The following is a 21,662-nucleotide window of genomic DNA, read 5'->3' on the forward strand; positions in this document are numbered from 1 at the left end:
TGGCCAAGTTTCAGCAGACCTTCCAGACTAAGACAGACTGGGAAGAAAGGCCTGGTGGTCTACTTTTGAAAACCAGCTAATGAATACTCTACAGATCACAACAGAATATTGTCCAATGGAGTGTTGGAAGATGAGGCCCCTAGGTTGGAAGGCACCTCTAAGTGCAATGGCCTTGAACATACAAGGATCATGAAGGTGATGCAAGAGGTGGCAATATTTCCTTCTGTTGTCCGTGGGGTTCTCTATGAGTTGGAGCTGACTCAACCACGACCAGCCACAATAACAATAGCCAAGCTGAAAGACAGTGGACACCTTCAACCTACCACCTAGACGCTGCCACTAACATTTTACTGTATTTGTTTTATCACCTAGTCTCTACGGTGACGACATCTTTGTGCAAACAACACAAACACTGGTTTTTCCAGATGGATGTTGCCACTGAAGCATGGGCTGGATCTCAGGCTCTGCACTCCCTCTGCCAGGCACCCATGTGCAGTGCACAGCCTGTACGGTTGTCCACATCGACTCTGAGGACAACTCTCCAAAGAAGCACGGAGGCAACAGAGCATCTACAAAGCCCTTGCTTTACACAGAGCTCACACACAACACAGCACTGCCATGAGGACAGCATTCATTACAGGATTATTATTAATAATAATAATGGTTGATTAACCAATCTGAATTAACTGAACCAATTTTGTCTCTTGTACTTTGGTCATGTTGTCACAAGGGACCAGTCCCTGGAGAAAGATATAATTTTTGGTGGAGGGTCAGCAAAAAAAAGGGGAACACTCTCAATGAGATGGGTTAACACAATGGCTGCAGTGATGGCCCAAGCTTAGCAAGCATTGTGAGGATAGCACAGGACTAAGCAGTGTTTTATTCTGTTGTACATAGGGCCACTGTGAGTCAGAACTGACTTGATGGCACCTAACAACAACATTTCTTTGTAAGTCTAGTCTATGTGAACAATGACTAACAATCAAAAAATTTCTAGACACCAAACACAAGGCAGTGCCCAACAAGAAGAAACTTAATTTTCTTGGAAGCAGCTTTAAAGGCACAATTATTGAAATGACTCAAGACAACTATTACCCAGAAGGCTTTTGGTTACCAGTTCATGTTGCTTCTGCCGGATTTCTGCTCACACTCAGTGAACTACCAGGTTCTACACAGCACTATGGGAGGAATTTCCCTAATAGGTAGCCACCGGGAATGAGTCTACATATTTATGGGGCCTCAGCAGGATCACAATCTAAGGCCAAAGAAGAGTCTCTGAAGACCTAGCCAACATGATGAGCTTATCAGGGGAGTGACTTGGGAGTTGCTGATGTTCCCCCAGGTTGGAGATTGAGTTAATATTAACAGGTCCAAGGTGATGTGGGCTTGTGCAATCATGGGCCCTGGTCACCTCCTCCCTGGCTGACAGTGCTTGTTCACCCCACCTCCTGGACCTGAGCTGCCCTCCAGTCAATGCCCAGAAAGAGGGGAGGGGGACAGGGATGCTGGGCAGCAGGCGGTGACACCACCCTGAGCCAAGAAGGTTAAACGCCTCATGAATAGCTTTTTGGTAGATGCATTGCCTATTGGGAGTTCATTTCAAGACATTCAAAGCACAGTCACTGGATACAAGAGCATGTCAGTCTAGTCTGTTGTTGTAGTTATGTGCCATCGAGTCGGCCCTGACTCATAGCAACCCTTCCTTGGGTTTCTGAGGTGGTATCACACAGAAGTAGATTGCCCAGCCTTCTTTCCGAGGAGTGGCTGGTAGGTTTGAACCATCAGCCTTCTGGTTAGCAGTCAAGTGCCTTAGGCACTATGCTACCAGATCTCCTAATCTAGTCTAGTAGGGGCAATAGATGTACATGATACAACCAAAACCAAATCCATTCCCATCAAGTCAATTATGACTCACAGCAACCCTACAAGACAGAGTAGAACTGCCCCACAGGGTTTCCCAGGCTGTAATCTTTACAAAGGTAGACTGCTTCATCTTATTCCTGTGGAGTGGCTGGTGGCTTAGAACCACTAACCTTTTTGTTAGCAACCAAATGCTTTAACCATTGTACCACCAAGGCTCTTTAGACGTTCTTGAAGGGAAAGTGAACTCTCGGTCTCCTTACACTTGGTCTTGCTTCCTCCTGCCCCACCCCGTACCTAGCCACTGACAGAGTGAGCTGCCTAAACGAAAACCTACCACTCCACCTAAAAGCCTCTCCACCTAGAGCAGCATTTCGCAAAGTGTAGAGATGATTCATGGAGCCCTGGTGCCACAGGGGTTAAGCACTCAGCTGCTAACTGAAAGGTTGCTGGCTCGAACCCACCAATTGCTCCATGGGAGCAGGATGAGGCAGTCTGCTTTCATAAAAATTACAACCTTGGAAACTCTATCGGGGCATATCTACTCTGTCCTGTAGGGTCACTAAAGAGCTCTGATAGTGTAGTGCCTAAGGCATTTGACTGCTAAGCAGAAGGCTGGTGGTTCAAACCCACCAGCCATTCCTCTGAAGGAAGATGGGGCAATCTACTTCCATAGTGATACCGCCTCAGAAACCAAGGAGGGGTTGCTATGAGTCAGATCTGGTTCGATGGCAGTGAGTTTGGTTTGAGTTTTATAGGGTCACTATGAATTGGAATTGACTCAATGGTGGTATTTTTATTTATTTAATTTATTTTTAAGAGATGATTTATGAAAGAATGAGCTACTTGGTCAAATGAAGGCGCTGTGGTAAAAGTATTTGGTGGCTAACAGAAAAAAGTTGGTGGCAGCAGAAAGATGAGGCAATGTGCTTCTGCAAAGATTTGCAGCCCTGGAAACCCTATGGGCAGTAATGCTTTGTCCTGTAGGGTCCCTGTGAGTTGGAATAGATTTGATGGCAGTGGATTGGGTTTGGTTTTAGATGGTCCAGTGAGTTTGGGAAACATTGATATAACAAAGGGACCAAGAGGCCTTGCAAGTAAGGACTTCTCCAGAGTTTCCCGAAACAATTTGATGAAGAAACCCCATTTCCTCCCTTACACCAACTAACGCCCTGGGAAATGCCCTGAGCAATGCCCTTGTGCAGGCCAAGCCCCGCTTCTCAGTCAGGAATAGAGTGGCTTCTTGAACTTCTGCTTGCCCATTCACCCTGCCTCATCTCCTGTTGTTGTTGTTGTTACATGCCGTCGAGTCAGCCCCGACTCATAGCGACCCTTCCTTGGGTTTCCGAGGCAGTATCACTACAGAAGTAGGATTGCCCAACCTTCCTTCCAAGGAGTGGCTGGTGGGTTTGAACCGCCAGCCTTACTGGTTAGCATTTAAGTGCCTTAGCCACTATGCTACCAGAGCTCCTAGCAACCCCTATCATTCAATTCCTAAATTAGTATTTGCTGTATTTTTAAAATAGAAAAAGTAAGAAGAAAACAAAATGGTCTATGATTTCATCACCCAGAAAACCTCCACTTAAAAAACAACAAAAACAAAAAACAGAGTGTTTGTGTGTGATTATGTGAAAAGGTAAATCATTTTGGGCTTTTGTTTAAGACCCTCTGTGGGCTCTGCTATAGACTGGGCTATGTCTGTAATTGTGTGGTGAATCCTAACCTCTCTGCCTGGGGTTACAAGCCCATTTGGGAATGTGTCTTCTGTGATGGTAATGAGGCAAGATGAGTGTGGGGTGTATCTGGAGCCAATCTCTTCTGAGATAAAAAGAGGTTCCAGAAGTGAGCAGAGAGAGAGACAGGGTAAGGCAGATGCCATGACACGTGGAGATCTTCCAGAAACCAGGAAGCAGGAGCTGCCGAGACAGGGGCCTTCCTCCAGAGCCCACAGAGAGAAGCCAGAGCTTAGCATTCGGACTTCCAACCTCCCAAACTGTGAGAAAATAAACTTCGGTTTGCTAAAGCCTCCCACTTGTGGTATTTCTGTTATTTCAACACCAGATAACGAAGACAAACTCCACGCAACGCCGAGCAAAAGCCCACGTCCTCGCAGCTGTACAGCGCACGAGCCCCACCCAGGCTGGGCTACCGTGCTCTCGTCTCATACCCTCAGCTCCAGGCATCCTGGCCTCGCTTCCCTGGATCACACCAGGCACATCGCTGCCCCGGGGCCTTTGCACCAGCTGTTTCCTCTGCCAGGGTGCTTCTCCCCAGATACCCACAGGCTCACTCCCGCACCCACCTCAGATCTCAGATGCCACCTTCTCAGTGAGGTGTTCCCTGACCACTCTATCTGAGCATATCCCAGTACTCCCCATCCCCTGTCCCTGTGCCATTTTCCCCCATTGGACTTGTCACCTGGCCCTGGTCTGTGCACCGTACTGACTTACCATGTTTATTGTCTCCATGCCCCACTTAGATACTTGCAAACCAAAAAACTCATTGCTGTTGAGTCAGTTCCGACTCATAGCAAGCCGTCCTTAGGTTTCCGAGGCTGTATCTCTACAGAAGTAGATTGCTCAATCTTCCTTCCAAGGAGTGGCTGGTGGGTTTGAACCTCCAGCCTTCTGGTTAGCAGTCAAGTGCCTTCAGCACTGTGCCCCTAGAGCTCTGTTTTGCTCATCGCAGCACAGCCAGTCCCTGGCATGTAGAAATATGAGCTAACTGAATGATATTGTGTGTTCACAGAAGAGATCAAACAGTGCATACTGCTCTTATTTTGCCTTTTACTAAGTACTTTCCTGCTTTGAGAGATCTGACTCTATCAGCTTACGTAGATCTGTTGCCAGCTGCCATCGACTCGGTTGCTGGCCAGAAGTTTGTGGCCCTTTGGGGTTTCACTGGCTGATTTCGGCAGCAGATCACCAGCCCTTCCTAGTCCATCAGTCTGGAAGCTCCACTGAATTCTAGCCAGCGTCAGAGCAACAGGCAAACCTCCACCGACAGATGAGCGCTGGCTGCGTGGGAGGTGCCCTGGCGGGGAACTGAACCCAGGTCTTCTGCATGGAAGGTGAGAATTCTACCCTGAATCCCCACTGCCCTCACACAGATCTAGCTCATGCTTTTAAGAGACCTTGCTTTGTAGGCATGAACCTAGATTTATAATCGTGCCCTGTTGATGGTTAGTCAGGATTTTGCTCTTCTACCGACGTTGTGATTAAAAACAAAACAAAACTCTTTTGCATTTGATATTTGCTTGGGACGCATGTCCAGAAGTAGAATTGCTGAGCCAGAAGGTAAATGTTTTCTTCTTTTATCGTCGATAGCTGTTACCAAATTGTCTTCCAAAGACACTGCACACATCACGCTCCTTCAGTAATGCGTGGGCATGCCTGTTTCCTCACAGACTCACCAGCAATGGGTATTATCAACCCTGAACATTTTTGTGCCAGTCTGATAGGTGGGAATGTATCTGTGCTAATGTGATTTGTATTTCTTTCATTAAGGATGGGTTGAGAATCTGCATTCTTCTATTGGCTGTTTGTATTTATTTTTCTGTAGTCTGCCTGTTTAAATCCTTTGACCATTTTCCAACTGGGCTGATTACCTTTCCCTTATAGATTTGAATGGCTTCTTTAAAATCAAGGTGATGACCCTTTGTTACATCTGTTATGAATTTGCTCACTCTGCTCTTGACCTCTGTTTATGGCATTCTTGGGTGTACAGTCAAAAATATTAAGTCAAATTCTGTGAAGTCGCACTGATCAGTCTTTGCTTTCATGACTTCTGGGTTTCCTGTCTGGTCTAAAAGGGCCCTATCCACTTCAAGATCAAGAAATAAATTAAATCATGCTTTCCTCTAGAACATTTCTGATTCCTTAAAAAAAAAAAAAAAAAATACTGCACTCTTTGGTCTGCCCGGAAGTCTCTAAACCATTTATTTACCTTGGACTTGAGGCTTTGGCAACCCTACCCAGAGTGTAATCCCCTAGGTACGTGCAGACCCTTTAGCTCTCGCCCCACTCTTTGGTCAGCCTGGCTTAGCCTGGCCTCACCCTTGCCCTCTTTGCCCGCCTCCCTCCTACACATCTTTCAACACTTAAGTCACTCAGTTCAAGTATTTCCACCCACCTCCAGACAAGTACCTGTCCTGCCATTGCCCATTCTCCATACAGTGGTGTGTCTTAATTCATTTGGTCCTGTCATAACGCTACAAGGCAGCTATCAGGGGCAGCAATGACTTTGGAAATAATGAGGGAGGTTGTTGAGCTACAGAGAGGGGCCAGGGGCCCGGTGAGGGGCCAACAGGTGGATGAAGGGCCGTGAACGTAGATAAGAACAGGGAGGAGAGGACAGAAAGCAGCAGGGTTATCTGAGGAGTTAATGAATACACCTCAAATCTTTCAGACCGGGAGTGTGAAGCCAGAGATCAAGGCCAGGGGTGCCCTGTGGGAGGAGGGTTGAGGCCCAGAGAACAGAGGGGAGAGGACCCTGGGCAGTCCTCTGGAATTCTGGGTAATGAGCCACCATTGTGAAAGCCAAAAGGGTATGTGCTTTCTCCAGCAGAATATTTAGGGAATGGGGCAAGCCTGGTCACCGACTCTGGCTCCAGGCTAGTATGTGAAAGGAAGTGGGTGAGGAGGAAGAAACTAAGGCTGAGGAGAGCAGTAGACAACAAGAGCACTAGAGAATAAAAGACCTTGTCCCCAGGCTGACTCAGTCCTGCCCCCTAAGGGTGGGAGAGAGACAGGGAAAAACAACTAAGGCCCCATGAGTTCTGCCTAAGCCTGAGGAAGGTGGGCAAGAGAAGAGCGAATAACGCCCAATGCACTTACATTTATAGCGACTGTGTGCTGGGAACTCTTGCTAATGAACTTATTCCATCTTCCCCATTTCCTATGTCAAGGAAGATAGCGAAGGCTCAGGTGTCTGAGTTCAAATCCCACCTCTGGCAAATACTTAACCTCTCTGCAGCTCAGCTTCCTCCTCTATAAGCTGGAGAAGATAGAGGAGGCATGGGACTCACCTTGCTCAGACACACGGTGTTAGGTCATGAGAACATGCAGAACCTCCTCCACCGAGAAGCTGCTGGGGCTGCACCTACTACAGGGACCCCGTGCTCAAGTGCTTAGTCCAGTGGAGGAGCAGGCTGCCAGGCCGCCAGGAAGAGGAGAGATGGGGCATGGAAGGGAGCCCAGGGCCTTCCAAGACCAACCGGTTGTCTCCTTGATACCTGCCTCCTAAGGCTATTGACAAGAGCAAGTGACTTAATTCACGCCCAGTGCCTAGAACAATGGCTGATACCTGGTTGACACTCAACAGTTGTCAGCTGCCTGCAGTCACAGGGTTGTGATTCCTAGGGTCATGGACCTGGAAGACCACTCATCTGGAACTGGACCCTGCGTCCTTCTCCTCCGGGCTACACAGCCCATTTGTCCAGGCGTGGAGGGGTGACAGCAGCCAACTTCCAAGTGGGACATGAAGGGGTGGTAGAGTGGGAACTCTGGTAGCATAGTGGCTAAGGCACTTGACTGCTAACCAGAAGGCTGGTGGTTCAAACCCACCAGCCACTCCTCGGAAGGAAGATGGGGCAATCTACTTCTGTAGTGATACTGCCTCGGAAAACCAAGGAGGGGTCGCTAGGAGTCGGGTCCAACTCGACGACACATAACAACAACAACAGAGTGTGACAGGGAGAAGGAGTAAAAGTCACTCCTGGAGGGAGGTGCTTGTTCTGAGTGTGGGAGTTAGGGCACCTCACACTTACTCAGTCTGCATCTGTCTCACACACACACACACACACACACAATGCATACACACACTCATACATACAACACACACACACTCATATGTTTACATGCACAATCACACATACTATGTACATATACACTCACATGTACACACATATACACACACAGACATACACTCACAAACATATACACACATGCTCACACCACACACATACATAGACACTCATACATTCCACATGCATACGCTCAAACATACAATATACTCACACATGCTCACATCCTCACTTACCACACATACACATATGCACACATACACACACAATACATGCTCACACACACCACATACATGCACAAATACACACACATACCCCCACATTCACACATATTCACATACACAGCACACACTCACACACACACATAAACATGGTCACACACTCACTCACGTTCACACATGATGGAGCCCTCTCTAAGGGAATTCAGAACCACAGAACAACCCCATGTCTGACTCCCTCAGAGACCTAGGGCTGGAAAGGCAAGGGGACGCTGCTCACACGATGCTGGGAGTGGCCACTTTCCAAAGTGCTCTTGACTTCCATGCTGAGGGTGATGCCCTCCAGGTGTTGGCAGTGAGAACAGGGAGGCCCAGAGAGTGGTTTATCTGACATCACGCAGTGAGGAGTCTTTCAGCCAGAACCCAAGCCAGGCCAGGCCCTTTCTGTGATGACAGATGCTGCCACCCCTCCTAGCACCACCCTGGCTTCTCTTTCTGAGCCTCAGTTTCCCACCACTGTGGGGAAATCACTTCTATCACAACTGGCAAAGATTCACAAAGCCCTGGGTCACCACCATGGTATGACAATTAGAACAGTCACTTCCCCTTTTTACTCCCAAGGTAGGCATCACAAATTGAGCCAAGACAGCCACATTCACTTGAGTGTGAACAGCTTTGTGCACTCCTCTCTGGTCTGAGAGAGCCTTGCCCCCTTCCACCAGGCAAGAAAGGGAGTAGGATTCTGGGTGGGCGGCCAAGGGTGGGGAGAAGCCACTGACCTCCTCTTCCCTCTCTTCTCTTCTGGGGACCAAAGCTTGGCTCTGCTTGAAACAAGTGACATAGGACCATGACAAGGTGTCTACAAGAGTGACCTAAAGGTAATTCCAGAGGCCACCCCAACCCAGGTCACTCCTGAGAACGTTTCTGCTGTAGAATCTGTTAGTTGAGGTCTGTTCACATTGCCCTCATGTGTCTCCAGGCAGCTCCCACCTTGCATGGTGGCTAGTCTGCAAGCCACAGGAACTTCTTCCCACCTCCTTGAATGGGTCTTTTGCACTCTTGCTGTCCCCCACCTTGAGTGCCTTCCCTTCTCTTCCCATCTCATCCCATCTCATGGCCCTTCCTGGTCTCCAGGTTTGGTTCCACAGTGCTCCTTGGTGGCAGCCTTCCTTCATACCATCATCCACTTCACTTCCTCACTCCCTCCCTCAGCATTATTCCCTCCCTGGGAAGTTATGGGCTGTGCTGGATGAAATAATGGCCCCCAAAGACATGTTCACACCCTGATCCCCAGAACCTGTGAATGTGAACTTATTTGGGAAGGGCCTACAGATGTGGTTAAGGACCTAGAGATGGGTCTTGTCAAGGTGAGTGTCCTTCTCTGCTCTCTCTGCCCAGGAGAATTCCATTTGCCCTCCAAAAGCTAGCTCAGCTGTCAGAAGCTCCCCTGTGAGGTCTGGGGGCAATCCCACTGCACATTCTGTTTGCTCCACAGTTGTGAAAGCCCAGTAAGAGACAGCGTCAGAGGGCCTCTCGGGATGCTGGTGATGGTTTATTGACCATTTCCCACTGGCTCTGGGAAGGGCCTGCAGCTCTACACACACCCTATTGCTAGACCTCATTCATGCACTCATCCTCTGCCCAAGTGGGTGTGCAGTCTTCGAGGTAGACCTGAATTTCCTTCTCCTCTAGTCCACAGGAGGTAGGGGGTACTTGGAGTCTGTGGGTGGTACAGTTAGTGCACTCAGTTGCTAACCAAGGGATTGGAGGTGTGTGTCCACCCAGAGGGGCCTTGGAAGAAAGACCTGAAGATCTCCTGAGAAATGAGCCCTTGAAAACCCTGTGGAGCAAAGCCAGTTCTACCATGACACGCATGGGTCCCCAGGAGCCAGAATCACCTTGGCAGTGACTGGTTTTCAGTAAGTATACAGTAAATGTTCGCTTGTTTGTTTATTGAATGGCTGCCCACCCCCTGGACTTCTGGAGAAGATAACTGAGCTGAGGGGAGAATCCACATATGATTCTGTGGTTCCTGTTTTTGCTGTTCACAACTGAGAAAAGCAGAAACACCCTGACCATTGTCCCCATTTTACAAATGTGGCTTAGGGACCCAAGATGCCAGCATCAGTAGGGGTAAAGGTGGGACTTCAAACCAAAGTTTCACTTATCTTTGTTTGGGCTCTAAATCTTGTGATCTTTCCCTGGGAACAATGGACTGGTGTGAAGGGTCATTGCTGTGTTGTCCCTGGGTGAATCCTGGATGCTGCTTTGTATCTTCCCTCTCACTGCTCTGTGGAACAGGGCCAGGTCCTTGCCTGGAGAGGGAGCCTGGCCTGGAATTGCCTCAATGTGAAGTTGAATCAACCCAAAATGAAATGTCACAGCAGCAGTGGTGTCAGCTGGTGTTGGGGCTGCAAGGTGGCTGCAAGTGGACTAGGAGGCACAGACTGGAATTTCATTTTGATCCTATGGCAACTGGAGAAGCATATGTGGTGGGGCAGCACAGGCCCTGAGGAGAGGACTTGCCTTCTGACTTCACTGGGCAGGCCGTTTAACCTCCCTGGACCTCATCTTTCCCATCTGTACACTGGGGATAGCAGTCCCAAGTCTGTGTTCCTCAAGGACACGTTGTGAGGCCTGAAGTAGACATGACTATAGTTTTCAATTCTCTAAAGGACAATGCAAAGCTGAGGACTTACTGTTGCCATGCCACTGATGTTGGGCACACAATTGCCCTCCTTGTACCATGGGTGTCCTGATGTGCCCCAGTTGGTTCCTATATGAGCCCTGAATTCCATTTGGGGGGGGGGGCTTTCAGCTGGTTTGAATTGGCATCTCTCACAACTGAGTCCCAACTAGGATGGATGAGTCTTAGGAGAAAAATGATGGTGCCTGAGAGAAGCCCTTCAGGTCTCCCACCCTTCTCTGTCCTCAGGAATTTGGTTTCTCAAGAACCCCAATGTGCAACTCTGCCCCCTTATTCCCCTAGAAAACCACCGGTGGGGAATCTGAGGAGTGCTTGCTATGGCTGCGGAAGTTTAAATGCTGGCCTGCTTTCCCCTGGTGGTCTTGGGACCGCTAGTGGTTCTGGGTGAGCCTTATGAGGAAATAAAGAGCAAGACCCAGGGAACCCTCTCTTCTGGGGAGAGGGGGCCTGCTTCTAGGAGGAAGTGTGTTTGGGAGTTCCTGGGTTGGTGGGGCAGAACCTCCTAGGTATGTGCTGTGGGTGACTTCTCCAAGGTCACACAGCTGGTAAATGGCAGAGACTGACCTTGAATCCAGATCATCTCATCTTCAAGCCTTACCATCACTAGATAGGTGATGATGTTCCTGTTATTAATGGAATTTGTGGAAGTCAGAGGTAGCTGAGCAGAGGAAACTTAGATTTGTTTGGGAAACCATCAAGACCTTTCTCTGTTAGAGTGAGTCCTGTGAGATTATTGCTATTTGACCATTGTTGACCTAAATAGTGACAACGGCACATGGTTCAACCTCATACTGGAGGTAGACATCCCCAGAGCCTGGCCCAGAGAGGAGATGACTGGACATGCATGAGATGGATGTACGTCCCACAGGACAAACACATTTCTGTAAATCCAGCAGAGAGTAGACCGTCCAGATGGGGGCCCTGCAAGGCTCCTGGATTTGTGGCCCTTAAACAGGGCTCAGGGATGGGGAGGAGCAGGCAGCCCTCACTAACAAAAACCACTCCCTGGACTGATTCCAGTGTTGGCACCTGAGCTGGGGTTGCCTCTGAAGACCATGGTTATGGCCCTGGAGGAACTAGGCACATGCTGCAAGGTGGCCCCAGTTTATCCAAAAGGAGAACAGGTAGCAGGTTGGGGAGTCAACCAGCTGGCCACGCTTCCCCTCCCAGGGACCAAGGAGGGGATCATGCTTCCCCTCCCAGTGACTGAGGGGAGGCTGGGAAATGACTCTCCAGAGCCACCTGAAGTATCTTGGGCACATGGCTAAGGAGAAAAGGACACAGGGTAAGTGTGGTGGTGGTGTTGGGGTTCCTGGATGAACTTGAAGGAGGGAAAAAGACCAAGGCCCAGGGAACATTCTCTTCACCTGGGGAGAAGGGACCGGCTTCTAAGAGGAGTTGTATTTGGGAACTCCTGGGGTGGAAATAGGAGCCCCTGAGTGGCACAAGGAAGGTTGGGCAATCTACTTCCATAGTGATACTGCCTCAGAAACCCGGGGAGGGGTTGCTATGAGTTGGATCCCACTCGATGGCAGTGAGTTTGGTTTTTTTAGAGTGGCACAAATAATTAAGTGCTTGGCTGCTAACCAAAAGATGGATGGTTTGATCCATGGCCTGTTGATGTACTTCCAAAAGGTCATAGCCATTGAAAACCCTATGGAACTCAGGTCTGCTTTGACACAAAAGGTCATCATGTGTTGGGATTACTCAATAGATTTGGGAATGACAGGGAAGACAGTATGTGTATTTTTCCCATAGGTCTTTCTCCATGAGGCTGGGCAGGAGTGTCCAGCCCCATGGAGAAAGAGCTACGGGAAAAATCTGCAGGGACTGCTGGCAGGAAAGACCCTGAAAGATGTAAGGGCTCCAGTGTGGCTCTGATGACAAAGCAAGATGAGATGGGAGGGGTGGACTTGTTGCTCCCTTTGCTGGAGATGCAGCAGCTCAGTGCGTCCATGCAGGCTGACAGCTCCAGGAGAAACGGCAGGAGGTGGGCAGTCTGGGTGGGCACTGCCAGCCCGGCAGGGCTGAGGGCTCTCACAGGGTGGAGCAGTGAGTGTTGGAAGGGAGGCTAACAGGAGAACGTGCTGGAGGCTTGGGGGGGGGGCGGGCTGAGGACAGCATGTGGTCTCTGAGCCCGTGCTCAGTCAGCTGGGCAAGTTCCAGACGTAACAGGAAAGCCCGGAGCTTCTGCACAGATGAGCTGAGGCAGAAGCCTGTCAAATGTGGATTTCAGCCAATACTTCATCTTTGAATTCTTTGTGCCTAGAGCAGTGCCTGGCTTAATAATAAGCACTTCCAGTCAACCAACCAACCCACTGCCATCAAGTCGATTCTGACTCATAGTGACCCTGCAGGACAGAGTAGCACTGGCCTATAGAATTTCCAAGGATGTAAGTCTTTACACAAGCAGATTGCCACATCTTCTTCCTGTGATTTATCAATAAAACGGACACATGAGAGAGCCCTGTGACCTTGATCCCACACATATCCTTAGGGTATGAAGGGAAACCCAGGGAATGAGATGAGGAGGTTGGCAAGTTGACACGCAAGTTAAGCCGGGTCAGTGCACACTTTATTGGTCACTGAGACAAGAGACCTGGCCTGGGAGGGGCGCGCTGAGCCTGAGAGGCCCTTACTTTTGTAAGGGGTTCACCACCTTTCCCACAAACAGTGGGCTCTTGGTTTCCTTATCATAGATCAAGAGAAGGAAGGGGCTGTCGAATTTGACAGTGGGGGGCAGAGACATGGGGATGGCTTCCAAGATGGTGACCCCAGCAGCTTCAGTCCCTTTCTCGTCGATGGTCAGCACAGCCTTGTGCACCGCCTGGAGGGGCAGAAGCACAGAAGAAGACCAGCTGTGAGGGGGAGCCGGAGCCGGCCGCACCAGCCCACCCAGCCCTGGAGCAGGGCTGCCGGCACAGGGACCGCTGCCGGGTGCCAGGGCGGACTGTTGCCATGGCGACCTTCCAGGAGTTTCGTCCTGCTAACATTTCCTAAACTGAAAACTACATTGACGACAAATCAACCAACTGGGTCCAGGCTGGGTGTGTGCACATGAGCATGTTCACCAACGAACTAACAGCAGTATTTACAAGTGGCTCACCATGGTATGGTGGAAAGAATATGGTTCTCCACCGCAGGGTTCTGGGTTCAAATCCCACTTTTCCCACTAGTTGCATCGCTGCGGTGGGATTGCTGAGCTTCCTGCAGCCTGGGTTTTCTAAACCAGAGAATTGCAGCAGAATCCCAGGGGTCTGATAGGCCCCTGTGACGATTCATGTAAAAGGCCTAGCGCAGCATAGGCACTCAGTACATGTATGTGTGTCATGTGTGGGTGTGTGGCTGCAAGTGCATGCATGTGCACCTGCCTGAGTGGCTGTGTGTGTATGCTTGCGTGTGTGTTGATTCTGCATCCATATATGCGTGCATGTGTGTATATGTGTGACTGGTTTTTTGGTGTATGTGCACACGTGTGTATGTGCATGCATGTGAGTGTGTACACCTGTGTTATCTGTACATGTATGGAGATATGTGTGTACACATGCATGTGTGTGCCTTTGTGCATGTATACATGTGTATGCGTGGGTGTATGTGTGTTCATGCATTTTCTGTGTGTGCCTGTGCATGCATATATGCATGTGTGAGCACTCGTGTGTGTGTGTGACTGTGTTCATGTGTGTGCGCACAGGCATGTGAATGAAGGACGCAATTTTAAATCTTCAGTCTGGCAACTGTGAGGCTCTATCAGGTGGTCACAGCACACCTGACCCTGTCTCACCTCTTCCTTCTCCTCCTCCCTCCCCAGAGCCTGATTCCTTCCTTGCCTCTCAACACTGTACTGGGGCCTCTCGGTGCCTGCACAGTCCTTTCCTTGTCCAGTTCTTTCCTCTGTCCCGTGTACACACAGGCCTTCCCCTCACCTTCTCAATACCTTTCCCTGATTCCCCCATCACACTCACCTCTTCCTTCCCAACCTGCCTCTCTCCGCTTCACGGGACAAAACCCCCAACTTCAGGATGTGAAGATTTCCTTGCACCTTTTGTCTGCCTTGCATGTCTGTCTTGTTTCTGCCATTAGGTTTAAAGCTCCTTGGAACAAGGACTTTGAAGTGATCTTCAAAGTGCCTCATTCAAAACCAGGCGTTGAGTCCACAGTCAGTAACTGACCTGCGGTGGTTTCTCTGATGGCCCTTTATCTGCCTGAATCAACGGCCTGTTTGGCTGAAACCATCTGTAAACCCTGTCTCGGTGATCTGCCCAATAGCACCAAACATCAGAAGACGCTGGAGCTGGAAAGTCCTTTGAACTCACCAAGCCTGAGCCTCTCTTTGTAAGCAGGGGTAAGCTGAGTCACAAAGAAGGGAAAGTGACACGGGGGTCAGTGGCTCCCTCCGTCGAGATCATTGAAACGCCAGACGCACATGAAGGCACGTTACTGGATGCCAATGTTAGGACTCTGGTTGGATTCCTCAGAGGGTCCTGTTCGTGCTCCCCTTGCCTGAGCTGTGTCCCCCCAAACATTTTAACCAACAGACGAAAGGGGGTGATCTCACCTTGGAGAGCATCAGGGCTGCATCCTCAGTGATCCCCGAGAGGTCCGCCCCAGTGCCAAAGACCCTGGTGATGCCCAGCTTGCCCAGGAGTTCTTTCAGATCGTAGGTTCCAGAAATGCTCAGTTTCGGAAAATGCAGTGCGGCAGACCTATCATGAAGGGAAAGGCCGGGAGCAGTTCAGAGTGCAGGAAGGCCCAAGCTTGCTGGACTGCACACGGTGCAAGCGTTTCCTTGCTGTTTCCCCCACTTAGAGCCCAGTCTTCCCACCCACGCCAAGCACAAGTCTTGGCTTATGCTACGTCTTCACTCCCTTTGCACACAGGCTCAGAGAATGTTGATGTTCAAAGGAGTCCTCTTGCCCTGGCAAGGCTCTCTCAAATGCCACCTCCTCTGAGAAGTCCTTCCAGGCAAAATCAGAGTGCCCTCTGCAAAGCATGTCTTACTCTGAGCCACAGTGGTTTGTTTCCCTGCTGGCCTGGGAATCCCCTCAGGGCCTGAGTCCCCAGTATGCTGCTCAGGACATGTGATGGCAGGTGCCGAGGGCCACGTGTTTATCAAATGCGTGATGAGTGATTCATGAGGTTAGATGGCTCAATTGCTCGGTGCTCTTTTGCTGTGGGGAAAGAGTGAGGCCCAGAAGGGGTCCAACACAAGTGAGCAGACTGCCTCCCAAGGCTCACTGGCCCATGCTGGACTCAATGCTTGCCTCGTTCTCTTGGGGTACAGGGACCAGAGAGGGGTGTGCCGGGGATTCAAACTTCTATGGAAATGTCTATTCATATTTTAACCTGATACTTCATTGATTCCAAGGAGCTCTGGTGGCATAGTGGTTAAAGTATTTGGCTGCTAATCAAAAAGGTCTTTGGTTCAAACCCACCAGCTGCTCCAAGGGAGGATGATGAGGTGGTCTGCTTCTGCAAAGTTTTGCAGCCTTGGAAACCCTGTGGGGCGGTTCCACTCTGTCCTCCAGGAACGCTGTGACTCAGAGTGAACTCCACTGCAATGGGTTTGGCTTCAACTTTGCTTCCCTGAAGATTACAGCTTTGGAAACCCTCTGATGTTATTCCACTCTGGCCTCTAGGGGCGCTGTGGGTTGGGATTTACTCCATGGCCATGGGTGGGTGTGGTTTGGGTTTTGCTTCTGTAAAGATGACAGCCTTGAAAACCCTACCGGGCAGTTCTATGCTGTTGTAAAGGGTCACCATGAGTCAGAATTGACTTGGAGGCATTGGGTGTGGTTTATTTTAGTTTGTTTCATGAAGTGAATAATAAAGTAGTCCAGTAGCAATGGTAGCACAACTCAAAGCATGTGATGAGCATCATTAGATGGTATGTGTAAAAACTGTTGAGTTGGTGTGTGTTCTGCTATGTGTATTTTCGACAACAACAACATAAATAAAACTTGATACATTTTTTTAAAAAAAGATTTGTGAAACAGCCCTTCTAGGAAAAGGCTTAAGGATCTAGGATATTTAAAAGGCAGAAAACTGAGATGAAGTGTCTAAACAAAGTAGGTGAACTAAATTTGGCTTAAAATATAAGTTAGAGTCCTTCTAATACACTTCTCCTCCTTTAAAGAAAAAAATAATAAGTTCCATAGAACACAGGCATATTGATGAATAAGCGAACATACACTTATTTGTTTTTTATGTTCAAGTGTATTTTTTTTTCCTACCAGAACACCCATCAGAGCACCCTGATCTAGTGACAAACACACCCTCAACTTCCCGACTTCTGGGCCTTTGCTACGGCCATGCCTTCTGCAGACAGGCCCTGTCTGTCTATTGATCTGCTAAGCTTTAACTCCAAACCCCGTAGCCACCTTGGCCAGGAAGGCCCTCTGTGGTCTTGGCTTCCTATAGCACTGTGTTGGTGTCTCTTTCCTTGTACCAGGTGCTGGATCTCAGGAGAGGTCAGCATCCATGCTAAGGGGGACACCCCACAGGACAGGACCTTAGTCCCTTTCACAGGGCCCAGGTGGTGCTGATGGAACTAAGCTCAGTGCTCTGTCCATAGGCAGAAAGCCATCACAGCAGTTGTGGCCCCAAGAACCTGGGGTCCACTCTGCCCAGCCTTCTGGCTGGTCCTCACATAGCCCAGCCCCTGGCTGGGGACTTACGTTGGGTGTCTGTACTCCAGCCACTTGGAGAGGAGTTCCTTGCTGAGCCGAGTCTCCAGCTGCTGCATCTTTCCCGGGTCTGGCAGGATGAAGATGGCCGTGGCATTGCCCATGTACTCCATGAGCAGCACCCAGGTGGACATCTCCTGGCATCTATGGAGGTCAAACATGCCTAAGCGGCTCATCATGGGCACCGTGACCGTGGTCGTCTCATCCACGTGGAATTCTCCATCCTGGGTCTGCTCCGCCTCAAAGGGCTTCTTCCATTTGCCTGGAGACAGAAGAAGTGGACATCAGCCAGGATTGGGGCCAAGATTTAAATCAGGGTGGTGGGCTCCAAGCTCAAGGAAAACTCCGAGCCCCTTGGGGAGACACTTCTCTCTGACCCTCAGTGTCTTCATCTGTATAAATGGGTCCCAAACTAGGTCCATCCAGGCTACTGCAAAGGCTTTTGTGAAGATAGTTTGAGGCCAGAAGAGGTTCCCGAATGACTGTCTCAGAGGCTTAGAGGCACCAGACTGTCTGGGCCAGGCTTTATCTTGCCACGAGCTTTGAAGAATGAGTGTTTTTATTTGAGGTTGGTGGGAGGATGATCAGTGACAATGACTGGGAGAGGTGTGAAGCTCCCCAAGCCATATTTTGGCACCACTTTGCCATATAAATGGGTGATTCAGTCAGGGCTCAAGGGAAATACTCTTGTGACCACTCAAAAGGCCTTTTCCTGGACCAAGCCAGGAAATGCAGGTGCCTGACCCTGGTCTCTCTGTACTGCATCCCTGTGCCTCCAGAAGAAGGGAGCTGAGTGTGTGAAGCAAGTCACCCCTTGCCTTGAACTCAGCTCCCCACCCTAATTGATGACCGTGGGATACCCCAGCCAATTGTCATGGGACGATTTAAACACTGGCTTAGAATGTTCTCTGAGGCCTACAAGTTCCCGGGTTTTTAAACACTCAGAGGCAGAAAGGCAGGCTCAGATATGACATTACTTGAGCACCTACTTTGTGTTGGGCACAGTCTTGTGTGGTTTCTAACTTTTTTTAGACCAAAAACGAGTTGGTTTTCAGTCAATTCCAACTCCTGGTGACCACATATGTGTCAGAGTTGGACTGTGCTTCATGGGGTTCCCAGTGGCTGATTTACTGGAAGTAGGTCACCAGGCTTTCTTTTGAGGTACCCCTAGGTAGAGTCAAACTTCCAACCCTTCGGTTAGCAGCCAAGTGTGTTAACTGCTTATATCACCCAGGGGCTCCCTAACTAATTTACTCCTTACAACCACTTGACAGCTGGGCTTTTATGATTTCCATATTATAGATGAGAAACTAGAACCTCAGAGAGGTGAAGTGGCTTGACCATGATCATATATCTCATAAGTTCAAGATTTGAACCCAGGTCTTTCTGACTCCTAAACCAACATGCCTTCCATTACACCAGAGGTCTTCAAAGAATATTCTGTGAAACACTTTCCTTTTGGATGTTCTAAAAGAAAAATTCTGAGTGTACATTTTTGGAAATATTATACAATCTACTTCTTCTCCCTGGTAGAGATTTATAATGTACATTAGGATCATTAAAGGCTCTGAAAAGTCCTGCAGAGAAGAAGAGGATTTGACTCTGTTTAACCCAGCATTCCTTGAAATTATTTGACTATGAAAGGATCCTTCTTGGTTGCATGAGGAAAATGTAATGACATACATTTGAGATACACTGGTGTGCCCTATACTGCATCAACAAGGGGAGATCAAGAACTGAGTGTTGGAGTTTGGATGTTTCCATAGGAATTGATTCAGGCTGGTAGTGCAACTTACCTCTAAAGAAAATGTAATTCACCAGAGCAAGAGCTGTCATTTGGTCCAGATCTTTGACCAAGTCCACAATCTTCCCGTGGGTTCTCTTCTCCACGTAATCGTTGATCTGTTTCATAGCTGCTTGGGTGTCAAGGAAGTTAACAGAGAAGGCTTCTGAGTGGTACAGCTTCTTGGCATCCTGCAAAAACTTCTCCACTAGCTTCATGCTCTCGTTGATGAAGAGCCCATTGCCGGCAGTCAGCTGGAGTTGGCTATTTGGCTGGTTGAGGGTGTGGAGCAGGTGTTGGAAGCCTTCGTAGATCTCGGCATTGGATGTCTCGGTGAGGTTGAACTCCAGGCCCTCCAGGATCTCGGTGAGGGTGTCAGACTTGGCCCCTGTGGAGAGCAGCGCGAAGGCTACAGCAATGCTCACCGGGGAGAAGAAAATGTTGGTGGTATTGGACTGACGGGCCACCTCGTGGTACAGGCTGAAGGCAAAGTTGGCCAGGTTTGGGGCAATCTTGTGGCAGGCTGGGGGATGGTCATGGTCATGTTCGGATGCATCTGTTTCTTGGACAGCGTCTCCCTCGGTGCTCTCAGCCAGGGAGCTGGGGACCAGGCAGCACAGGCCTGCCAGGAGAAGGAGGCCCCAGGAGATGGAGGATGGCATTGTCCTGCAAGAGAGAGAGAAGGGGGACTGAGCCTGGAGTCAGGCCATGCGATGGTTCCCACCAGCCACTGACCAGTGCCAACAAGGGATACAGGGCTCACCACACGCCAAGCACTGTTCTAGCCACTTTATATGTGTTCATTCATCTAAGCCTTCCAACAATCTTCCAAGGGAGGTAATGCTACTATCCCCAATTTACAGATGAGGAAACCAGTGCCCAGAGAGCTGAAGCTGCCTGTCCAGGGTCACAGAGCAAGTAAAGGAGCAGGACCAGAAACCCAAACCCTAGCTGTCTGGCTCCAGAGCCCATGTTCTCCACTGTGCTGACATCTCCCAGTGATCCTGAGCAGTAAGCCATAGCCCTCATTGTCCAGAGCAGAGGCAAGGAAGCTCAGGAGACAGGAGGGCCTGGCTCACGATCACCCAGGAAGCAGGCCAGGCCAGGTGCCGAGATGACTGAGCTGGAAAGGCCAGCCCCATTCTTTTGTGGATGGCAAAACTGCTGCCCAGACTGAGAAGGCTATTGCCCCAGGACACATAGCTTGAACATGGCAGAGCTCTGATGTAAACCTGGGGTTCCTGACTCATACCTGGCTGTCCTCCGATCCCACACGCTTCATAGGATAATTATAGCCCTGACTTTAGGGGCCACTTGAGGCAGAATGTGATTATTCTCAGAGTCTTAAAGGCTTCAACCCCCGCCAAAAAAACCAAACCGAGTGGCTTCGAATCAGTTCTGACTCGTAGACACCCAGAAGGACAGAGTTGAAGTGCCCCATAGGGTTTCCAGGGCTGTAAATCTTTACAGAAGCAGACTACTGTATCTTTCTCCCATGGAGTGGTTGGTAGGTTTGAACCAACAACCTTTGGGTTGGCAGCTGAGTGTTTTAACCACTCTACCACCAGGGCTCCTTCTACTGCTCCAGGCCTGGGAAATGCAGGGGAAACTAGGACAAGAGACAGTGCTCATCCTGGGGTCTTGGGTCTCAGGCATGTCTTGTCATGTGCATTTTACGTGGTGTGAAGTGAGGCTCAGTGAGGTTAGGTAACTTACTCAAGGCCCACAGCTAGTCAAGCAGAGTGGGGCCTGGCAGGCCTCTGTGTTTTTGGCCCAGTGCTTTGTCAATAGCCAAGGTGTCAGCACATATCACCTGCCTCCCCGTGTAGAATAGAAGTTGCTGAAGATGGGGCCCCAGGCTTCTTCTAAGGGTTGGGCAGAGTAGGGCAGGGTTTCTCACGTTGGCACTGTGGACATCTGGGGCCAGGCATTCTTTGGTGTGGGGGTTGTCCTGTGCATTGCAGGGAAGTTAGCAGCACTTCTGGCCCCCACCCACTTGATGTCAGTGTACACTCTCTAGTTGTGACAATCCAAAATGCCTCCCGAATCCAAATGTCATTGAGTTGATTCCGCCTCATGTGACCCCGTGTGTGCAGAGTAGAACTGTCCCCACAGGGTCCTCAGTGGCCGTGATCATTTGGAAGTGGGGCACCAAGCTGTTCTTCCGAAGCACTTCTCAAAAAAAAAAAAAAAAAAAAAAAAAAAAACCAACTCACTGCTGTTGAGTCAGTTCCGACTCATAGGGACCCCTCCTTGGGTTTCCGAGATGGTATCTCTATGGAAATAGGTTGCCCAACCTTCCTTCCAAGGAGTGGCTGATGGGTTTGAACCACCAGCCTCCTGGTAGCAGTCAAATGCCTCAGGCACTACACCACCACTCAAACTGCTGACCTCCAGACACTGTAAACTTGCTTCCCTGTAGTGCCCCCTGCAGGAAGTGATCAGCATACCACCCCCCTGCGGACGCCCCCTCTCCCCTGCCAGGAAGGAAGTTTGTCTCATTTCAGAGTGGATTTGGGTCAAGAAAGACCCAACTGAATTTGTCTCCTTGGGGCCAAACTATCCTTGGCATCAATCAGAGCAGGTCGTCCTCTCTCTCCTGGAGTGG

General features: G+C 49.6%; 1 protein-coding gene across 1 annotated transcript in view; it reads right to left on the reverse strand.

Moving 5' to 3' along the window:
* Positions 1–19,716, reverse strand: part of SERPINA1 (serpin family A member 1) — a 65,457-nt gene extending 45,741 nt beyond the window's left edge. The window contains exons 1-5 of the mRNA XM_007944519.2: positions 19,068–19,716; positions 17,263–17,533; positions 15,144–15,291; positions 13,228–13,415; positions 11,956–11,976 (exon numbers count right to left, since the gene is read on the reverse strand). Coding sequence (XP_007942710.2) covers positions 11,956–11,976; positions 13,228–13,415; positions 15,144–15,291; positions 17,263–17,533; positions 19,068–19,716 — 1,277 coding nt within the window. The remainder of the gene's footprint in view (positions 1–11,955; positions 11,977–13,227; positions 13,416–15,143; positions 15,292–17,262; positions 17,534–19,067) is intronic.
* Positions 19,717–21,662: the final 1,946 nt, after the last annotated feature.

The sequence above is a fragment of the Orycteropus afer genome, unplaced genomic scaffold (assembly GCF_000298275.1).
Source record: "Orycteropus afer afer isolate SDZICR_OR568_19922 unplaced genomic scaffold, OryAfe1.0 scaffold00127, whole genome shotgun sequence".
NCBI lineage: Eukaryota > Metazoa > Chordata > Mammalia > Tubulidentata > Orycteropodidae > Orycteropus > Orycteropus afer.